General features: G+C 37.0%; 1 protein-coding gene across 1 annotated transcript in view; it reads right to left on the reverse strand.

Annotated features, from left to right (window-relative positions):
* The window catches only part of COL25A1 (collagen type XXV alpha 1 chain), a 554,610-nt gene that overhangs the window by 175,744 nt on the left and 358,533 nt on the right, over positions 1–20,333 (reverse strand). Inside the window, exons 6-7 of the mRNA XM_049786981.1 lie at positions 4,117–4,143; positions 3,864–3,890 (exon numbers count right to left, since the gene is read on the reverse strand). Of these exons, the coding sequence (XP_049642938.1) occupies positions 3,864–3,890; positions 4,117–4,143 (54 nt within the window). The remainder of the gene's footprint in view (positions 1–3,863; positions 3,891–4,116; positions 4,144–20,333) is intronic.

The raw sequence follows: 20,333 nt of genomic DNA on the forward strand, positions 1-20,333 counted from the left end.
CTATTTCCATCTCTAAAAATACCTGATGTTCTAGACTGAGTAAGCTAATCTCTGTTCACCTTTACATTGAGGATTGGACATTACCCTTCTAGTTCCTGATATATGATTGTGGATTGAATAGTCAACTGACAGAATCACATGGCCTACTTTGGAATCACTTCTGGTTATGGTTCATATTGAATACAAACACCAACTATATTTTCATGAAGAGCATTTGATGATACCTCAAATAGTCTGGTGCTAGTAAGAGACATCAAAGGATGTACTAACATTCAAAATGTTCCATAACTTTACTTTAATGAATTCTCAGCTTGATGATTCATTTTTGTACTGAAATATATATATATATATATCCTTAGCAAATGTAAGCCTTTAAATGGATAGCTATTTCCTATTTGCATTCAAATTACAATTTTCCTGGACTGTTTCATGTCATGTTCTTCATTTTATTGCTTAAAAAAATTTCCCAGTTGTTAATTCTAACTCAGTGTTACCTCTTACATAGGCTCACATGATTATTTAAAATAGACAGTGCTTGTTTTTCTAGCTAGCATCTCTTGGTATAACTATGTAACTTATAGTCACGTAGTTGATTTTTAATTCAGACAATCACAATGTTATTACCTCCTTGAGCGTATAATTATATAATATTTTACTTCAATGTTCAACCTTTATCCAATTACTCCTGCTGAGGATGGTATGAATTAGAAATACTAGGTCTTTGTTCCCACGGAGTTTATATTCTAAGGAGGGACATGCTTCGCAGATAGATAGTAAATAAAAACTAAGATAACCATAATTTTTGATTGGGTAGTTGGAGAAATTCTTCCTAAGGAGGCATTTGGGATAAAATTGCAATAACAAGACAAACCTACCTACAAGAAAATCAGAAATAACAAATAACCACTGGTATGGTTGATGAACACATGAAAGACAGTGTGGTGGGAGCAAGAGGGAAAAAGTGATGAGAGAGGAAGTTATGAAACATGAGCGAGGAGGCAAGAGACAGATCTTGAAGGTCCATGGAGGTCAAATAAAGAGAACCAGATTTCATTCTCAGGTTGAAATCATGGAGAAACATGTTCTACTTTACAGGGAAAAATGATCTTTTTTGCTATGCTTAAAATGAACTATACAGGGTCAAGAGTGGGATTAAGACTGATGGCGATATCATCATCATAATAAAAAACCTAAGATGATAATAGGTAGAATTTGGTGGTGATAGAAGAAAGCAAAATGTGACACAGTTATAGTCTTTATAGCATTCACTAAGCATAATATGTTAAATATGGTATAGTAAATGTTCATTATTTAAATACACAAATGCTTCAAGATAGACCAGTTAAATAGTTTATTAATTTTTGAATTCAATTTTTCTTTTTTTTCTTTTTTTTTTTTTTTGGTTTTTGGGCCACACCCATTTGATGCTCAGGGGTTACTCCTGGCTAAGCACTCAGAAATTGCCCCTGGCTTGGGGGGACCATATGGGACGCCGGGGGATCGAACCGCGGTCCTTCCTTGGCTAGCGCTTGCAAGGCAGACTCCTTACCTCCAGCGCCACCTACCCGGCCCCTGAATTCAATTTTTCCTGCTTTAACTCACAATTTACATTTTAATATACCCATGACTGATATTTGATAAGACAAAAATGTAAAAAAAATCTCATATATTTAATAACCATCATAGATGCCAAAGTAGAAAGTCAGTTAATAAAGAATGGAGAAGCTGGATGGTCATAATGTAAACTACAGGAAAAAATTAGTTGCTTGAAATGTGAAAAGTAGAATAGAAAATTCAAGATAGGATGAAATGAGCAGACCACTGGAATACAATCATCTACAGTTTATGGAAGAAAGATTCTTGGCAGGCATCATTGGTAAAGTGCACCTAGGAAGATATGGGCTCATTTCCAATCTAACTGAAGAATTGTCAATTCTTAACTCATTTTTTTCATAGCTATCAAACCATACCATAGTAGTATAAGGACCCTTGAAAGTTGCTAATATCTTAATAGATGTTTATGTTTTTAAAATTCAGTCCATTAAGGCTGACCTCCCTGGCTTCCAAATTGTGATCTAAAAAAGGCAGGTATACCAGTGGGTTTCATCCTCTGAAACTTCCCAGAAAATTTAGATTTGTTTTGACCTCTGAAGATTCATCCTACATGATAAAATATATGTAAGTTCTTTCAGACAAAGCAAAAAAATTTAGGGGGAAATAGGATCAATTTTGATGATTTTTTTTTACCTGAAATGCTACATGGCCTCGAATTGCCTAAAACTTGGCTCCAGTCAGTGTGAAAACTGGCTGAAATCTGAAGGGAAGACAGTCTGGTTCATCAAAGTAGTTCATGAACTTTGGCCAAACTCACAAGAAACCTGGTCCAAGTCTTGGTTTGTGATGCAACATAAAACCAGGTGACTTTCCGTGGTGTCAGGTTTCACTCTGAAATCCTGGCCCCAATTTACCATCAATCATCACTTTTGGGAACGATGAAAGCCAACACACCTTTTTGAAAATGAGGTTCTGCATGCAGACTGATGACAGCTCAGCTATGAGCCACCCTGTTCCCTTCCTTTGCCAAAAAGAAGATTTCTTAGAATGGAAATTGTTTGCCTCTTTACATAGGCAAGGCAAACAGTGGTTGTGATATTGCGTGTAGAAAGAAGGGACATTCACTTCACAAGGACACACCATTAATTAATGTGAATTAATCATTGCATACAAAGCGAGTGGCTCTTTCCAACTAGTTCAGCTTAGAAGGATTTATGATAGTCACCTCCATGACTGATATTATGATGTTAATTTAATTTCCTTGACCGAAAAGATGAATGTTTAGCTTGAAAGTAGTTATGAGCAGGAATAACTGCTGTGAAGAATGAAAAACTCCAAGGCACAGTCATCATTTCTATAAGAAGAAAAGGCTGAAGCACAGAAAGAAAAGCAAATCATAGCAAAACCTTTATCTACTCTAATAAACTTGAGTAAACAATATTGCCATATTTGTGTCAACTAGCTATTTTTCAGTAAAAACTCTATATGGTACAAATTCAATAATTAATGATACAACAAAAATTTGACAATTTCTGTTTTCCAAACTGAAAGCTTAATTATGCTTTTTGAATATGCTGAAAAATAACTCTTTTTAACCAAATACTCACTTTTGTTCATAGTGACATGAGAAAATTGAGAGGTATGTCTGAGCAGAGCCCCAGCATCATTGGAACAGTATGTCTGAACATTGGGGTAATAAGGCACAGATGTGAAGCAGAGCATTTGGCACTACCAAGGTAACAATAAAGCATTCTCCACTGTATTATAATGGCAAAATGAGACATATTTGAGAAGAATCAAAGAATCTGCTCCCTGCCTGGAATGTGGCATTATCTCACACCTTTTATCTGCTTATGGACCTACAAAAATAAGAAATTCAAATATGTCAAAGGCATTATGAATTTCATCTGTAATAGAGCATATTTATGCAATGGCACATAGAGTTTAACTGTAGCAAAAAGTCAACATTCAATGGGAATCCACATGGCTTCTAGATTGTGAGATAATGTATACAAATCTGAAGGCCCCATAATCCACCACAGCAAAGATGGTGGTGGTTGATTTCAATAATGATCCTGGTCCTTAGTCAGGTTTAATTGATGTAGTTTTTGCCTAGTTAACATGAAGCACAAAATGTCCATATTAGTTATTTTTAAGACTCTTCCACTTAAAAGTGGTATAGGGAATTTTTTTCCAGTCACACGAAACTTCCAAAGTTTCAAAAAGTTCCAAGTTGGGCAATTTTTCAGTTCAATTAGTTTTGGACTCCAGTTGAATTTTCTGCCCAGGATTGGAAAAGTTCAACTTACCCGAGGTCCTTGATCACCTTGTTCTCCCTACAGGGCAGGAAGAAAGATAAGGTAATTGTTTTAGCACAAACTATCTTATGCTTATTATAAAGATATAAAGACAATCATCAACAACTTTGTAAATGTGTATCTCACAGTGATCCAATTAAAACATTTAAAAAATAAACATAAAAAATTTTAAAAGTACAGTTTAATATATATTATAGTCAACTCAACATGGATATCCACTCACTTCTGTCATGCATTTTCTTACCTTATCACCTTTCATACCAGGAGGGCCCTAAAATAAAGGAAAATAAAAAAAATGTAATGAACATAATTTTGCCTTGAATAAATAGCCTAGCCAGAGTTATTGCAAGATTCATAGTTTAATAATTTATCAGGATTCTTAAGGAATTAGTGCCTTTAAAATGTAATTGCAATTTGATTATAATGTGAATGTCATTATCAACACATGCACACTGAGAAAAATATAGAGGTAGTAAGCAAAAGAAATGATCTGATCGATACATTTTCAACAAACTTAAATCCCAGGAAGGAAGCAGACCCAGCTAAGGTAACCCCAGGTCCTCATCAAATAATCCCATCTCGAACTGTACCAAAACTAATCCCGTGTCTAATAGAATACTTTTGCTGTTTTTGTACTTTGTACAAATAGGATCATTCAGCAAGTCTTACTTCTCTTGCTTTATATAGGTAAAGTACATGCATAGTTTGTGTGTAGCCTTAGATCTTATCAATTTGTAATGTTCTCTCATATACATAAACCATTATTTAAACCTCAGAATGTTAGATGTGAATTTGCTTCCAGGATTTTCCAGATCCTGTCTTATGAATTAGCATTTCTCTCTATAAACATCCTAGTGTATGCCTTTTGGCAAAAAGTTGTGTGCATTTCTACTGTGTGGGAACCTAGGAGTGGAACTGAAGGATTATAGAGAATGTATGTGTTCAGTTTTAGGAGAAATTTCCAAATAGTCTCACAACAAAAATCTATATATATTTAAACACCATGATTATAAATATAATTGTAGTTGGGTTTCAGTCATAAAAAGAATATCCCTCTTCACCAGTGCAACATTCCCATCACCAATCTCCCCGCCCCCACCTGTATTTGAGACAGGCTTCCTACTTCCCTTGCTCATTGGCACTGTTATGATAGTTCTCATTCTAGTTTTTTCTCTAACTGCACTCACCACTCTTTGTGGTGAGCTTCATACAGTATGAAGCTCACCTCATCTCTGGTAAATATTTTAATAATGTCTTTTGATTTTCTTAAAACCCATGGATGAGTGAGATTATTCTGTGTGTGTCTCTCTCTGAGTTATTTCACTTAGCATAATAGATTTCATATACATCATGTATAAGAAAATTTCATAGGGGAGAGAAAAAAGAAAATTTCATGACTCATCTCTCCTGATGGTTGCATAATATTCTATTGTATATATGTACCACAGTTTCTTTAGACCTTCATATGTTGAAAGACTTCTTGTTTGTTTCCAGAGTCTGGTTATTGTAAATAGTGCTGCAATGAACATAGGTGTGACAAAAGTGTAAGGAATTTTTTGTATTTCATTTTTGTATTCCTAGGGAATATCCCTAGAAGTGGTATAGCTGGATCATATGGAAGCACAATTTCCAGTTTTTTTGAAGAATCTGTATATTATTTTCCATAAGGGCTGGACTAGACAGCATTCCCAATGGCAGTGAATAGAGTTCTTTCCTTCCCACATCCTTGGAAGCACTTACTGTTCTTGTTCTTTGTGATATGTGCCAGTCTCTGTGTCATGAGATGGTACCTCATTGTTGTTCTGATTTACATCTCTCTGATGATTAGTGATGTGGAACATATTTTTTCATGTGCCTCTTGGTCACTTGTATTTCTTCTTTGAGAAATTGTTCATTTATTCTCCTCATTTTGTAATGGGGTTAGAACTTTTCTTATAAATTTCTGTCAGTAGTTTGTATATCTTAGAGATTAGCCTCTTATCTGATGGGTTTTGGGTGAATAGATTCTCCCATTCTGTGGGTGGCTTTTGAGGCACAGAAACTTCTCAGCTTAATATATTCCCATTTGTTTATCTCTGTTTCAATTTGTTTGGAGAACACTGTTTCCTCCTTGAAGATGACTTTAGTCTCAGTGTCTTGGAGTGTTTTTACCTATATGATTCAAGGTCTTTAATCCATTTGCATTTGACCTTTGTGCAAGGTGTTAGATGGAGATTTGTGTTTGGTTTTTTTTTGCATGTGGCCTACCAGTTATGCCAACCGCACTTATTGAAGAGGCTTTCTTTCTCCATTTTAGATTCTTGCCCCTTTATCAAAGATTAACTAAGTGTATGTCTAGAGAACACACTGTTTTTAATGACTATAGCTTTATAATACAATTTAAAGTTGGGGAAAGTGATGGCTCCAATATTCCTTTTCCAAAGGTTTGTTCTAGCTATTCACGGGTGTTTATTGTTCCAAATAAATTTCAAGTGTTTTATTCACTTCTTTAAAGAATGTCATGAGAGGGGAAGCCACTGAACTCTGCTGGAATTCAGATGCCAGCACCCCTATCTGCCTGTCTTCTGTGCTGTGCTCCATTTTCGGCCTGATTTCATCCTGTGTCTGGCTCATCTGCAGACAGCTAGCCTTCCCTGAAGGTGAGTTTACAAGCCCAGAAAGGGTGGAGCCAGAGGAGCACGGCCGCTCCGCTTCGTTTCCCGGCCAATCACATCATTTAGCCAATGAATACAACCACAACACGTATAAAAGCCCACAATACAAGTGTGACAATGGGGAAACAACGCAGGCCAGCGCCAGACATAGAGAATGAAGACGGCAATTCAGATGATCAGAACATGGCCAACCAACTAGTCAGTCTCTCAGATAAGGAATTTAGAGTTGAAATATGGAAGATGGTCAAAAAACTCAAAGAAAGTATAGAAGAGAACACTAATAAGAACCAAGAGAATATGAAGATAGAAATGAGAAAACTCCAAACTAAAATTTCAGGTCAAATAATAGGTCTGAAAAACTCAGTAGATGAATTGAAGAAAAACGTGGATGAGCTTTCCCATGGGTTAACATCAGCTGAGGATAGAATTAGTACACTGAAAGATGAGATGAATAACAACTCCATACAGCAGAAGAGACTGGAAAAAAGCCTTAAAGCAAATGATCCAAAAATGGAAAAAATACTCAAAGAATGGGAACAGAAGAAAATAGAAGTCTATGATAAGCTCAACAGAAACAACTTAAGAATCACTGGAGTCCCAGAGACCCAGGAAGAAAATCTCCAGGAATGTATGAGGGAAATGGAAAGCCTGTCTAGAGTACAGGCGGGGGTCGGGAGGGGGGGGAGGAGGGAGATTTGGGACATTGGTGATGGGAATGTTGCACTGGTGATGGGTGATGTTCTTTACATGACTGAAACCCAAACACAATCATGTATGTAATCAAGGTGTTTAAATAAAAAAAAAAAAGAATCAACGGTCGAGAACATCATTAAAGAGAAACTACCAGAGCTAAAGAATACATGTGATCAAATCCTGCATGCCTGAAGAGTACCAACTAAAAGAGACCCCAGAAAAAACTCCCCAAGACACATCCTAGTCACAATGATGAACCCCATAGATAAAAACAGAATTCTGAATGCAGTAAGATCAAAAAAAGAAATTACATTCAAGGGAACATCCTTGAGATTTACCGCAGACCTGTCACAAGAAACACTCAAGGCCAGAAGGCAGTGGTGGGACATAGTGACAAAACTCAATGAAGTAAATGCTTTGCCTAGAATTCTGCACCCAGCAAAACTCACTTTCAGGTTTGAAGGAACAATACATGGTTTCACAGACAAACAACAGCTCAGAAACTTTAAAGACTCAAAACCAGTCTTAAAAGAAAACAGAGGCACCAAACTTCGATAGAAAAATGGCACTAAATCCCAGGACAATTCTTTCTCTCAATGTCAATGAACTAAATGCACCAGTTAAGAAACGCAGAGTGGCTAAATGGATCCAAAAACTCAACCCAAACTTCTGCTGCCCACAAGAAACGCACCTGAATAGTCAGAACAAGCATAGACTCAAAATAAAAGGCTGGAGGAAAATCATCCAAGCAAACAACACCCATAAAAAAGCTGGAGTGGCCATACTAATATTAAATGATGCAAAATTTATACTCAGGAAAGTTATAAGGGACAAAGATGGAAATATGTATTAATCAAGGGATTTGTACAGCAGGAAGAAATCACTCTCCTAAACATATATGCACCGAATGATGGGCCAGCAAAATATTTAATACAATTGTTGACAAATTTGAAAAATAGTATCACTAACAACACAATAATTGTGGGAGACCTCAACACTGTATTGTCAACACTTGATAGGTCAACTAGACCAAAACCCAACAAGAATGTACTAGACCTGAAAAGAAAAATGGAAGAAAGAGTCCTAGTAGATATATAAATATATAGGACACTCCACCCCCAGAAACCTGGATACACATTCTTCTCTAATGTACATGGGACATTCTCCAGGATAGATTACATGCTAGCACATAAAACATACCTCCATAATATCAAGAGGATAGAAGTTTTGCAGGCTACCTTCACTGACCACAAGGCCCTAAAATTATATGTGAACTACAAAGGGACACAAAAGAAAAACTTTAATACCTGGAAGATAAACAGCCTAATACTGAATAACCAGTGGGTCCAAGATGAAATAAAAGAGGAAATCAAAACCTTCCTGGAAACAAATGATAATAGAGACACAAATTATCAGAACTTATGGGACACAGCAAAAGTGGTACTGAGATGAAAATTTATAGCTTTGCAAGCACACATCAAGAAAAAAGAAGGGGCATACCTGAATAGCTTAATGATGCAACTCATAGAATTAGAAAATGCTCAAGCAGGAACCAAAAATAGGGAGACAGAAGGAAATAACAAAAGTGAGAGCAGAAATCAATGAAGTGGAAACCCAAAAAAGAATCCGAAAGATCAACGAAAGCAGAAGTTGGTTCTTTGAAAAAATAAACAAGATTGATAGACCACTGGCAAAACTAACAAAGAAAGAGAGAGAGAGAGAAACTTGATAACTCGTATTAGGAATGAAAAAGGAGAGATCACTACTGATATAGCAGAGATTCAAAGGGTAATCAGAAACTACTTTGATAAACTCTATGGCACTAAAAATGAGAACCTGGAAGAAATGGATACATTCTTGGGCTCTGATAATCTTCCATGGTTGAATGAAGAGGATGTAACATATCTAAACAACCCCATCACTACTGAGGAAATTAAGACAGTAATCAAATGTCTGCCCCAAAACAAAAGCCCAGGCCCAGATGGATTCACTAATGAATTCTTTCAAACCTTTCAAGAGGAACTACTTCCAATCCTAGCAAGAATCTTTCATGAAATCGAAGAAACGGGAACACTTCCAAATAGCTTTTATGAAGCCAACATCACCTTGATACCTAAACCAGACAGATATGCTACGAAAAAAGAAAATTACAGACCAATATCGCTGATGAACACAGATGCAAAGATCCTCAATAAAATCCTGGCAAATAGGATTCAATACCTCATTAAGAATATCATCCACTATGACCAAGTAGGTTTCATCCCAGGAATGTAAGGATGGTTTAACATCCGTAAATCTGTCAACATAATACACAGCATCAACAACAAGAAAAGTAAAAATAACAGGATCATATCAATAGATACAGAGAAAGCATTTGATAAAGTCCAACACCCATTCTTGATCAAAACTCTCAGCAAGATGGGAATGAAAGGAACCTTTCTCAATATAGTTAAGGCCATCTACAATAATCCAGTGGCAAATATTATCCTCAATGTAGAAAAACTAAAAGCTTTCCCTCTAAATTCTGGCACAAGACAAGGCTGTCCTCTCTCACCACTCCTATTCAACATAGCACTGGAAGTCCTTGCTATAGCGATTAGGCAAGAAAAAGATATCAAGGAAATTCAGATAGGAAAGGAAGAAGTCAAGCTCTCACTGCTTGCAGATGACATGATACTCTACTTAGAAAACCCTAAAGATTCTACCAAAAAGCTTCTAGAAACAATAGACTCATATAGAAAGGTGGCAGGCTACAAAATTAACACACAAAAATCAATGGCCTTCCTATACACCATTAGTAATAAGGAAGAAATGGACATTAAGAAAACAACCCCATTCACAATAGTGCCACACAAACTCAAATATCTTGGAATCAACTTGACTAAAAATGTGAAGGACCTATACAAAGAAAACTATAAAACTCTGCTCCAAGAAATAAGAGAGGACACACGGAAATGGAAACGCATACCCTGCTCATGGATTGGCAGGATTAACATCATTAAAATGGCAACACTCCCCAAAGTATTGTACAGATTTTATGTGATCCCTCTAAAGATACCTATGACATTCTTCAAAGAAGTGGATCAGGCACTTTTGAAATTAATTTGGAACAATAAACACCCTAGAATAGCTAAAGCAATCATTAGGAAAAAGAGTATGGGAGGAATTACTTTCCCCAACTTTAAACTTTACTACAAAGCAATAGTTATCAAAACAGCATGGTATTGGAATAAAGACAGGCCCTCAGATCAGTGGAATAGGCTTCAATACTCTGAGAATGTTCCCCTGACATACAATCTCCTAATTTTTGATAAAGGGGCAAGAAATCCTAAATGGAGCAAAGAAAGCCTCTTCAACAAGTGGTGTTGGCATAACTGGCTAGCCACTTGCAAAAAATTGAACTTAACCTCATGTACGAAGTTAAAATCCAAATGAATTAAAGACCTTAATATCAGACTCGAAACCATAAGATATATAGAACAGCACGTAGGCAAAACACTCCAGGTCATTGAGACTACAGGCATATTCAAGGAGGAAACTGCACTCTCCAAGCAAGTTAAAGCAGATATTAACAGATGGGAATATATTAAGCTGAGAAGCTTCTGCTACTCAAAGGAAATAGCACCCTGGATACAAGATCCACCCACTGAGTGGGAGAAACTATTCACCCAATACCCTTCAGATAAGGGGCTAATCTTCAAAATATACAAAATAACAGAACTTTACAAGAAAAAAAAACATCTAATTCCATCAAAAAATGGAGAGAAGAAATGGACAGACACTTTGACAAAGAAGAAATACAAATGGCCAAAAGACACATGAAAAAATGCTCCACATCATTAATCATCAGAGAGATGCAAATGAAAACAACTATGAGGTACCACCTCACACCCCAGAGATTGGCACACATTACAAAGAATGAGAACAAGCAGTGTTGGCAGGGATGTGGAGAGAAAGGAACTCTTATCTACTACTTGTGAGAATGCCGCCTAGTTCCACCTTTATGGAAAGCAATATGGAGATTCTCCAAAAACTGGAAATTGAGCTCCCATACGATCCAGCTATACCACTCCTAGGAATATACCCTAGGAACACAAAAATACAATACAAAAATCCCTTCCTTACACCTATATTCATTGCAGCACTATTTACCATAGCAAGACTCTGGAAACAACCAAGATGCCCTTCAACAGACGAATGGCTAGAGAAACTGTGGTACATATACACAATGGAATATTATGCAGCTGCCAGGAGAGATGAAGTCATGAAATTTTCCTATACATGGATGTACATAGAATCTATTATACTGAGTGAAATAAGTCAGAGAGAGAGAAAAAAATGCAGAATGGTCTCACTCATCTATGGGTTTTAAGAAACATGAAAGACATTCTTGCAATAATAATTTTCAGACACAAAAGAGAGAAGGGCTAGAAGTTACAGCTCACCTCATGAAGCTCACCACAAACAGGGATGAGTTTTGTTAGAAAAATAACTACATTTTGAACTATCCTAATAATGAGAATATATGAAGGAAATAGAAAGCCTGTCTAGAGTACAGGCAGGGGTTGAGTGGGGAGCAGGGAGACTTGGGACATTGGTGATGGGAATGTTGCACTGGTCATGGGTGGTGTTCTTTACATGACTGAAACACAAACAACACAATCATGTATGTGATCAAGGTGTTTAAATAAAAAATATATTAAAAAAAAGAATGTCGTGAGTATTCTTAGAGGGGGTTGTATTAATTCTGTACAATGATTTGGGGAGTATGGCCATTTTAATTATATTAATCCTCCCAATTCATGAGCAGGGTATGTGCCTTCATTTCCTTATGTCCTCTTTTATTTCTTGAAGCAGGGTTTTGTAGTTACTTTGTATAGGTATTCATATCTTTAATTAAGTTGACTCCAAGATATTCAAGTTTGTGTGGGACTAATGTGAATGGGATTGGTTCTTTAATGTCTATTTCTTCTCTATATTATTGGTATAAGAAGGCCATTGATTTTTTAATTAAATAATTTTTATATTGACCAAAGTGGATTACAAATATTTCTCAGTAATATTTTAGGTACATAGTGACATTGTATCAGGGGTATTACCAACACCAATTTTGTCCTCCCTCCACCCCTGTTCCCAGAATGCGTCACATATCCCCCTCCTTTGACCCCTGGGCTGCTAGTAGAAGTGGTCCCCTCTGTGTCTAGCTTGTTGTAGATTGGGTGTCGATTCTGTTGTCGTTGGCTTTGGATTTGGTGTTTAAGTCTAATCATTTTTTATTTTTACTAATGTTCATACAACTGTTTGGTCTTGGTACCCTCCATTATTTCCCCCTCAGTTTGTGAGGCAGAACAAGATGGTTCAAGTTGTGTGGTTCTGTTTGGATGAAAGAAAAATGAAAGAAAAAATGGGGGGGCAAAAATCAAACAAGTAAAAAATGGAAGTAGTCCTTCTAGAGGCTATAAATATCAATTTAAGAGAAGAAAGGGGAAAAGGAAGAAAAACATAAAAACAATACAAAAAATCAAACAAAAGAACCTCCAAAGCACCACAGCAATAAAGACAACCAAACAATAACCATGGTTCCAAAATAAAAATAAAACAAAGGACAAAAAAAAAGAAAAACACACACACAACAACAACAATAACAAAAGAAATTAATTTGTGGGGATTTTTTTGCATAGACACAGTAAATATTGGAAAGATTAGAAGGGGAATTCCCTTGGTTTAAGAGATACAAGGTTTCTCTGCCTTGAAGCATACTGCCATGGGAATAACTATAGGCTCCGTACATGCTCTTTTACTCTCCCCTAAGTTCTTTTCAGATGTCTGGAAACTTTCTGCTCAGTAGCTGATGATAAAGTCAGGCTTCTGTAACTAGAGATCTTGGTATTCGTACAGGTCATACGATGGAGATTAAAATGAAGTCTTTCTTTACATTTTTTTAGAAGTTTTGTTCCATCACTATTGTTTTAATCAGTGTTCTGTAGTTGGTGGTCTTGGTTTTTGCACCAATCCTAGTATGAAGAAGGCCATTGATTTTTGCATGTAATTTTGTAGCCTACCACTTTGTTATATGGACTATTGTTTCTAAAATCTTTATGATAGAGTCTTTAGGATTTTCTAAATAGAGTATCATGTCATCTGAACACAGGGAGAGCTTAACTTCTTCCTTTCCTATCTGACTGCCCTTGATATATTTTTCTTGCCTAATTTTTATGGCAAGAACTTTTAGCACTATATTGAATAGGAGTGGTGAGAGAGGGCAGCCTTGTCTTGTACCAGATTTATAGGAAAGGCTTTTAGTTTATCTCCATTGAGAATAATATTTGCCATTGGCTTGTGGTAGATGGCCTTGACTATATTTAAAAAAGTTCCTTACATTCCTATCCTAATGACAGATTTTATTAAGAATGGATGTTGGACCTTATTGAATGCTTTCTCTGCATTTATTGATATGATCATATGATTTTTATTTTTGTTGATATGGTATATTATGTTGATTATTTGTGTATGTTAAACCATCCTTACATTCCTGGAATGAATCCTACTTGGTCATGGTATATGAGCTTCTTGATGAGGTGTTGGATCCTATTTGCCAGAATTTTGTTGAGGATCTTTGCATCTGTGTTCATCAGGCAAATTAATCTGTAGTTTTTCTTTTTTGCAGCATCTCTGTTTGTTTTGGTATCAAGGTGATGGTAGCTTCATAAAAAATATTTGGGGTGTTCCTGATACTTCAATTTCATGTAAGAGCCTGAAAAGGATTTTCCTCTGGAAAGGTTTGAAAGAATTCATTAGTGAATCCATTTGTGCCTGGGCTTTTGTTTTTGGGAAGACTTTTGATTACCATTTTAATTTCCTCAGTAGTGATGGGCCTGTTTAGATATGCTAGATAATCCTGGTTTGATTGAGAAATATTATACAAGTGCAAGAATTTATCCATTTCTTCCAAGTCTCATGTTTTGTGGCATAGAGTTTCTCAAGATAGTCTCTGATTAGCCTTTGCATCTCTGCAATATCTGTAGTGATCTCTCACTTTTCAGGGCTTACTCTTGGTTATGTGCTCAGAAATTGCTCCTGGCTTGGGGACCATATGAAATACTGGGGGATTAAACCGCGGTCCATCCTAGACAAGCCCAGGAAGGGCGGATGTTTTACCACTTGCGCCACCACTTTGGCCCTCCACTTTTCATTTCTATCTGTTTTATAAGTTTCTCTCCTTTTCTTTGTGAGTTTTGCTAGTAGTTTATCAATTTTGTTTGTTTTTTCAAAGAAACAATTTTTCTTTCATTGATTTTTTTCGTTTTTTTTTTTTTTTTTTGGTTTTTGGGCCACACCCGGTGACGCTCAGGGGTTACTCCTGGCTATGCGCTCAGAAGTTCCTCCTGGCTTGGGGGACCATATGGGACACCGGGGGATCGAACCGCGGTTCGTCCAAGGCTAGTGCAGGCAAGGCAGGCACCTTACCTCTAGCGCCACCGCCCGGCCCCGTCGTATTTTTTTTAAATTTCTACTTCATTGATTTTGTTATTTTCTTTTGCCTACCTATTTTTGGTTCCTTTTATTGATCATTTTCTAATTTTATAAGCTATGCCATTAAGCTATGTATGTAGGCCCCTTCTTCCTTCCTGATGTGTGCTTGCAGAACTATAAATTTTTCTCTTAGTCCCACTTTTGCTGTAGCCCATACATTTTGATATTTTTTTTTGTTTGTTTTTTTTGTTTTTGGGTCACACCCGTTTGACGCTCAGGGGTTACTCCTGGCCATGTGCCCAGAAATTGCCCCTGGCTTGGGGGGACCATATGGGACGCCGGGGGATCGAACCGCGGTCCTTCCTTGGCTAGCGCTTGCAAGGCAGACACCTTACCTCCAGCGCCACCTACCCGGCCCCACATTTTGATAATTTGTGTCTTCATTGTCTTTTGTTTTCAGGAATGTTTTGGTTTCCTCTTTGATTTTATCTTTGATCCACTGGTTGCTGAGTAGTGTGGTGTTTAATTTCCAGGAGTTAGAGTTTTCTTTCTGTGTCTTTTTGAAATTCACTTCTAATTTTAGTGCCTTGTGATATGAGTAGAAAAATGACCTATGTGCATTGGAGAAGAAAGTATATCCAGTTTTCTGGGGGTGGAGAGCCCTCTATATATCGACTAGTCCACTTTTTTCCATTTATTTTTTCAGAGCTAGTATATTCTTGTTGGGTATCAGCCTAGTTGACCTATCAGGGGGTGATAGGACAGTGCTGAGATTTCACACTATTATTGTGTTGCTATTGTTATCTCCTTTTAGTTTTGCCAACAATTATATTAAATTTTTTGCTAGTCCCTCATTGGGTGTTTATGTTTAGGAGTGTGATTTCTTCCTGTTTTACATATCCCTTGATTGGTATGAAAGTCCATCTTTGTCCCTTATAACTTTTCTGAGTATAAAGTTTGTGTCATCTGATATTAATATGGCCACTCTAGTTTTTATAAGGGAGTTGTTAGCCAATATTTGTGGGACATGGCAAAAGCAGTACTAAGAAGAAAATCTATAGTTTTACAAGCACACATCAGGAAGGAAGAAGGGGCCTACATATATAACTCAATGACCCAACTTAGAAAATTAGAAAGTGCGGCCGAAGAGATAGCACAGTGGTAAGGTGTTTGCCTTGCATGCAGCTGATTCGAACAGACGGTGGTTCGAATCCGGCATCCCATATGGTCCCCTGAGCATGCCAGGAGCGACTTGTGAGCGCAAAGCTAGGAGTAACCCCTGAGCACCGCTGGGTGTGACCCCAAAACCAAAAAAAAAAAAAAAGTGATCAACAAAATGAAACAAAAATAGGTAGGCAGAAGGAAATAACAAAGTTTAGAGCAGCAGTTAATGAAATGGACATCCAAAGAACAATTTAAAATATAAATGAAAACAAAAGTTAAAAAATCTTTGAAAAAAATCAACAAGATCAATAATCCATTAGCAAAACTCACAAAGAAACTGATAGAGAGAAAAACTTAATAAACCAATTTATAAATATAAAGGAGGAGATCACTACCCATACGAAAGAGATTCAAAGAGTAATCAGAGACTACTTTGAGAAACTCTATGCCACAGAAATGGGTAAATTTTTGGATCCTTAGAATGTTCCATGGTTGAACCAAGATGACCTAACATATATAAACAGAACCATCACTACTGCTATTCAAAAGTCTTCCCCCCAAAAAAGCCTAGGACTAGATGGATTCACTAACAAATTATTTCATTCCTTTAAAGAGGACCCACTACCAACTTTTCAGGCTTTTCACTTATAAAAGATGAAGTCAAGTTTCAGGTTTTGGTCTACCCAAGGAACTGGAGTATTTCAGAGTGAGCCCCAATCTCTCACATTCATCTTTGGTAGGACTTGGAGATAAAGATAAGTCTAGGCAATGCCGGCGAGGTGGCGCTAGAGGTAAAGTGTCTGCCTTGCAAGTGCTAGTTAAGGAAGGACCTTGGTTCGATCCCCTGGAGTCCCATATGGTCCCCCCAAGCCAGGGGCAATTTCTGAGCACTTAGCCAGGAGTAACCCCTGAGCATCAAATGGGTGTGCCCTAAAAACAAAAACAAAACAAAACAAAAGATAAGTCTATGCAAGAAGCATGCACAAGTCCTAGCTCAGTGTTCTTTTCTGGCCCACTGAAGACTCTCTGTCTTGTCACTTTAGGTGACACACATGCATAAATGCTCACCTCAAAAATATTAGCTACAAAGGAAATCCATTAAATCCCCACTTTCATTTTCCTAACTTCTAGCAACAGCTGCAAACTTATCATGGAATTCATAAAAATATATCTTATATTGTACATATTTTGCCACCAATAAAGCACTTTCCAATATAATGATAAAATTTTATTTTTATTTCACAGATTACAGCAGTAAAAGTCAAAGTGAATTAAGGTTAGATTTCATGTGAGTGAGTCAGGACTTGGACCTAAGTAGTGTGACTTTAAACGTAGTGGTTTGCAAGAGTAGGTGGTGGGTCTGATTTCAGAAAGAGATTATGGACATTCAGTGCTGACCAATGATTTTTCTGGTGCCTGAGTCATTGATAACTTGCCTCCCAAATGGACTTCCCTGTGCTCCATAGGCCCTGACCCCAAGCCCTCAAGTTCAAGAGAAAAAAGAACTGAATTATAGAGGGTTAGGAAAAATTGAGTGGAGTAAGATCATGGAATCAAAGGTGTAAAAGTTCTTCTTTCTTCTCCCTAAATTAGCCAGTGAGTAAAAGCCAAGTAAAGTATTTTTGTGGAGGGGGTGGGGATTACACCCATGGCACTCAAGGATTACTCCTGGTTCTGTGCTCAGAAATCACTCCTGGCAGGCATGGGGACCATGTGGGATGCCAGGATTTGAACCACTATCTGTCCTGGATCAGCTGCATGCAAGGCAAATGCCCTACCACTATGCTATCTCTCCAGCCCCCAAGATATTTTTAAGTGGTCTTTCTGAACATTTTTTATTCATGTATTTAGTGACTAAAATGGTGGTGAGTAATCAGTATGCTAACCCCAACCTATTTAAAATTAGGCTTATCTGGTTATATGTAACACACCAAAAATGTTCTTTAATGCTTTCCAAGTAGGAATTCTGTTTTGGCAGATTAATGGAAATCTAAATAAATGATCAGGAGGATACCAACCATCAAGTTTAAGAAATACAGGGGGAATTATTTCAGTCCTGATTTAAATATCCTGCTATGTAAATCTTTATATACATTTATTGAATGCCTATAGAGTTTTATAATGTTCAAAGCATTGGTGGAAAGCCTGATGGGGAAAGTTTACTTCAAAAAACTAAGTGGTTTATTCTGGGAAAGTGAGATAGCTGAGTGCCAAAGTCTAAGTCCAACCTTTCCCATAGAATAGAATTAAGAAAAAGAAGATCCCTAACACATACATTGAACTAGAGGCTATCATGCTGATGAATGGGTGAAGTTGGTCAAAAGGAAAGAGATAGATATAGCATGATCTTTCTCATATTTGGGACTTAAGGGATACACAACAAGGTAGCAAAGGAGAGTCAAAGGCAAAATAATGAATGAACTGACCCGGGTAAGGATCGAAAGAGAGGGGCATTGAGGTTCATGGGAGAGGGAGGAGGTAGACTGGTGAGGGGTATAGTGTTGAAATCACATTCATGAGAAATCATTTTAATGTATTATCAATGGTAGTATCTCAATCTTTAACCCTAAAAAAAGAAATACAAATATACCTTAAAAAGCAGAAGAAAGACTGAGACAATCCAGCTACTGAGAAGTCCCTTCCATCTTCTGCAGAGCCTTTTTCACTCTTTAAACCCTTTAATCACTTGAATTCAGTTCTCTAATGACACTAGGCTAGGCATGTCTAGAGTACAGGTGGGGGCGGGGTGGGGAGGAGGGATATTTGGGACATTGGTGGTGGGAATGTTGCCCTGGTGATGAGGGGTGTCATCTTATATGACTGAAACCCAACCACAATCATGTTTGTAACCAAGGTGTTTAAATAAAAATATTTAAAAAAAAAAGAAAAGCCTCAGATTAATGCTTTTCTTAAGTTATTTTTCAAGGGTGCTGGCAGTACTTTTGAAACTTCTCTTCAAAGTCCACTTACTCCTTACTCCTGCCAGGGCCACTTGTGTCCCCAAATGCTCTGTAGACTGCATGCCATGAGCCAGGATGCCTAACTCAAATTTGCACTCATGACTTTCATACTCCATTCCACTGCTTCAGAATGGGGTATCTTTGAGCAAATAGAAAGGTGTCCTGGTACCAGCCAGCTGAAGATGACAGCCATCCACAGCTGTGCCTGCTCTTATGAACCACAACTCACATGTGTTCCAAATGATTGGCGGATGTTTACTTTGGCATTGCCTGAAATTCCAACACTTCTTCCTGGAATCAACCCTCTTCACTGCAAATATGGTTTAAATGGGAAGAAAAAAGTGGGCCACCTTACTAGTACAGATAGTATTTCCAAAAATCTATCCAGCAAAGTTTCTCAAATCAAAACAGTACCAATGAAAGAAAGAGTTCTTTGATTATTAGCTTTCAAAAAGAAAGGTGGATTCTTAGTTGACTTACATTTAGACTTAACAAAAACTCAGAGGACATTAACTGGAGAACAGGCATCTACACAAATTCATGAATAATTTGAGTCAAAGATAGTTTTACAATGGTGTGTTGTTATTTCCAAGTACATCAAGTGAACACAGAGGATAGTCCATAACTGTTCTTTCTTTTTTTTGGAGGGGGGTACACTTAAAAGTAATCAGGGTATACTCCTGTACTCAGGAATTACTCCTGGAGTTGCTGGGTAACTATATGAGATGCTGGGGATAGAACCTGGGTTGGCCACATACAAGGCAATCACTCTTCCTGCTGTGCTATCACTCCAGGCCCTAACCTTTCTATTTTTGCCAGGCTTTCAATATAGAACTAAGCCTATACCAATTCCTGTCTCTCCAACTTTATTTATATCCAAATACCTATGGCCTTGACCTTTTATATTTTTTGAAAATGCTTTATTGCCTAGTTCTATTAAATAATAAAATTCAAACTGAAGGCACAGTAAATAAAATTCAGAAAAAGATTGAGTTTTAATATATATTAAAATGAATCTAAATATCGCTGGGTAAGATAGGCATTAATTGTAGGGATTGGATGTACCAATAAAGTATTTTCATTTGCTAGAACTATAAATTCTACATATTTTGAACCAGCAGAATCTAAAAAGAAGATGATTCTTTAAAATATAGAAATCATGAGACAAAAATTAAATTCTGTAAGAAAAAAATGGAAAAGGGGGCAGGGAATGGAATTTTTGGCAGACAGAAGTGCTGAAGTCAGAATAGGGTTATGATTTCTATCCCAGAAAAGTGTAGATCATTTCTTAACAGAACAAACCTTTTTTTGATTAATCTTTTTATTACTAAGAATTGTGAGGACAAGCAAGCCTCATTTTCTAGGCATGTATGGCTCAACTATTAGCTTGGCAACATAATCATTGGAACAGACATTGTTCAGGGAGAAGAGAGGAAAAAAGTCAGAAAAGATGGTGTTAAAAAGATGATCATAAAACTGGCCCTTGAGAAGTATGGGAAATTAAAGGAGTGAGGGAC

Source organism: Suncus etruscus, chromosome 14 (genome assembly GCF_024139225.1).
Source record: "Suncus etruscus isolate mSunEtr1 chromosome 14, mSunEtr1.pri.cur, whole genome shotgun sequence".
NCBI classification, from domain to species: domain Eukaryota; kingdom Metazoa; phylum Chordata; class Mammalia; order Eulipotyphla; family Soricidae; genus Suncus; species Suncus etruscus.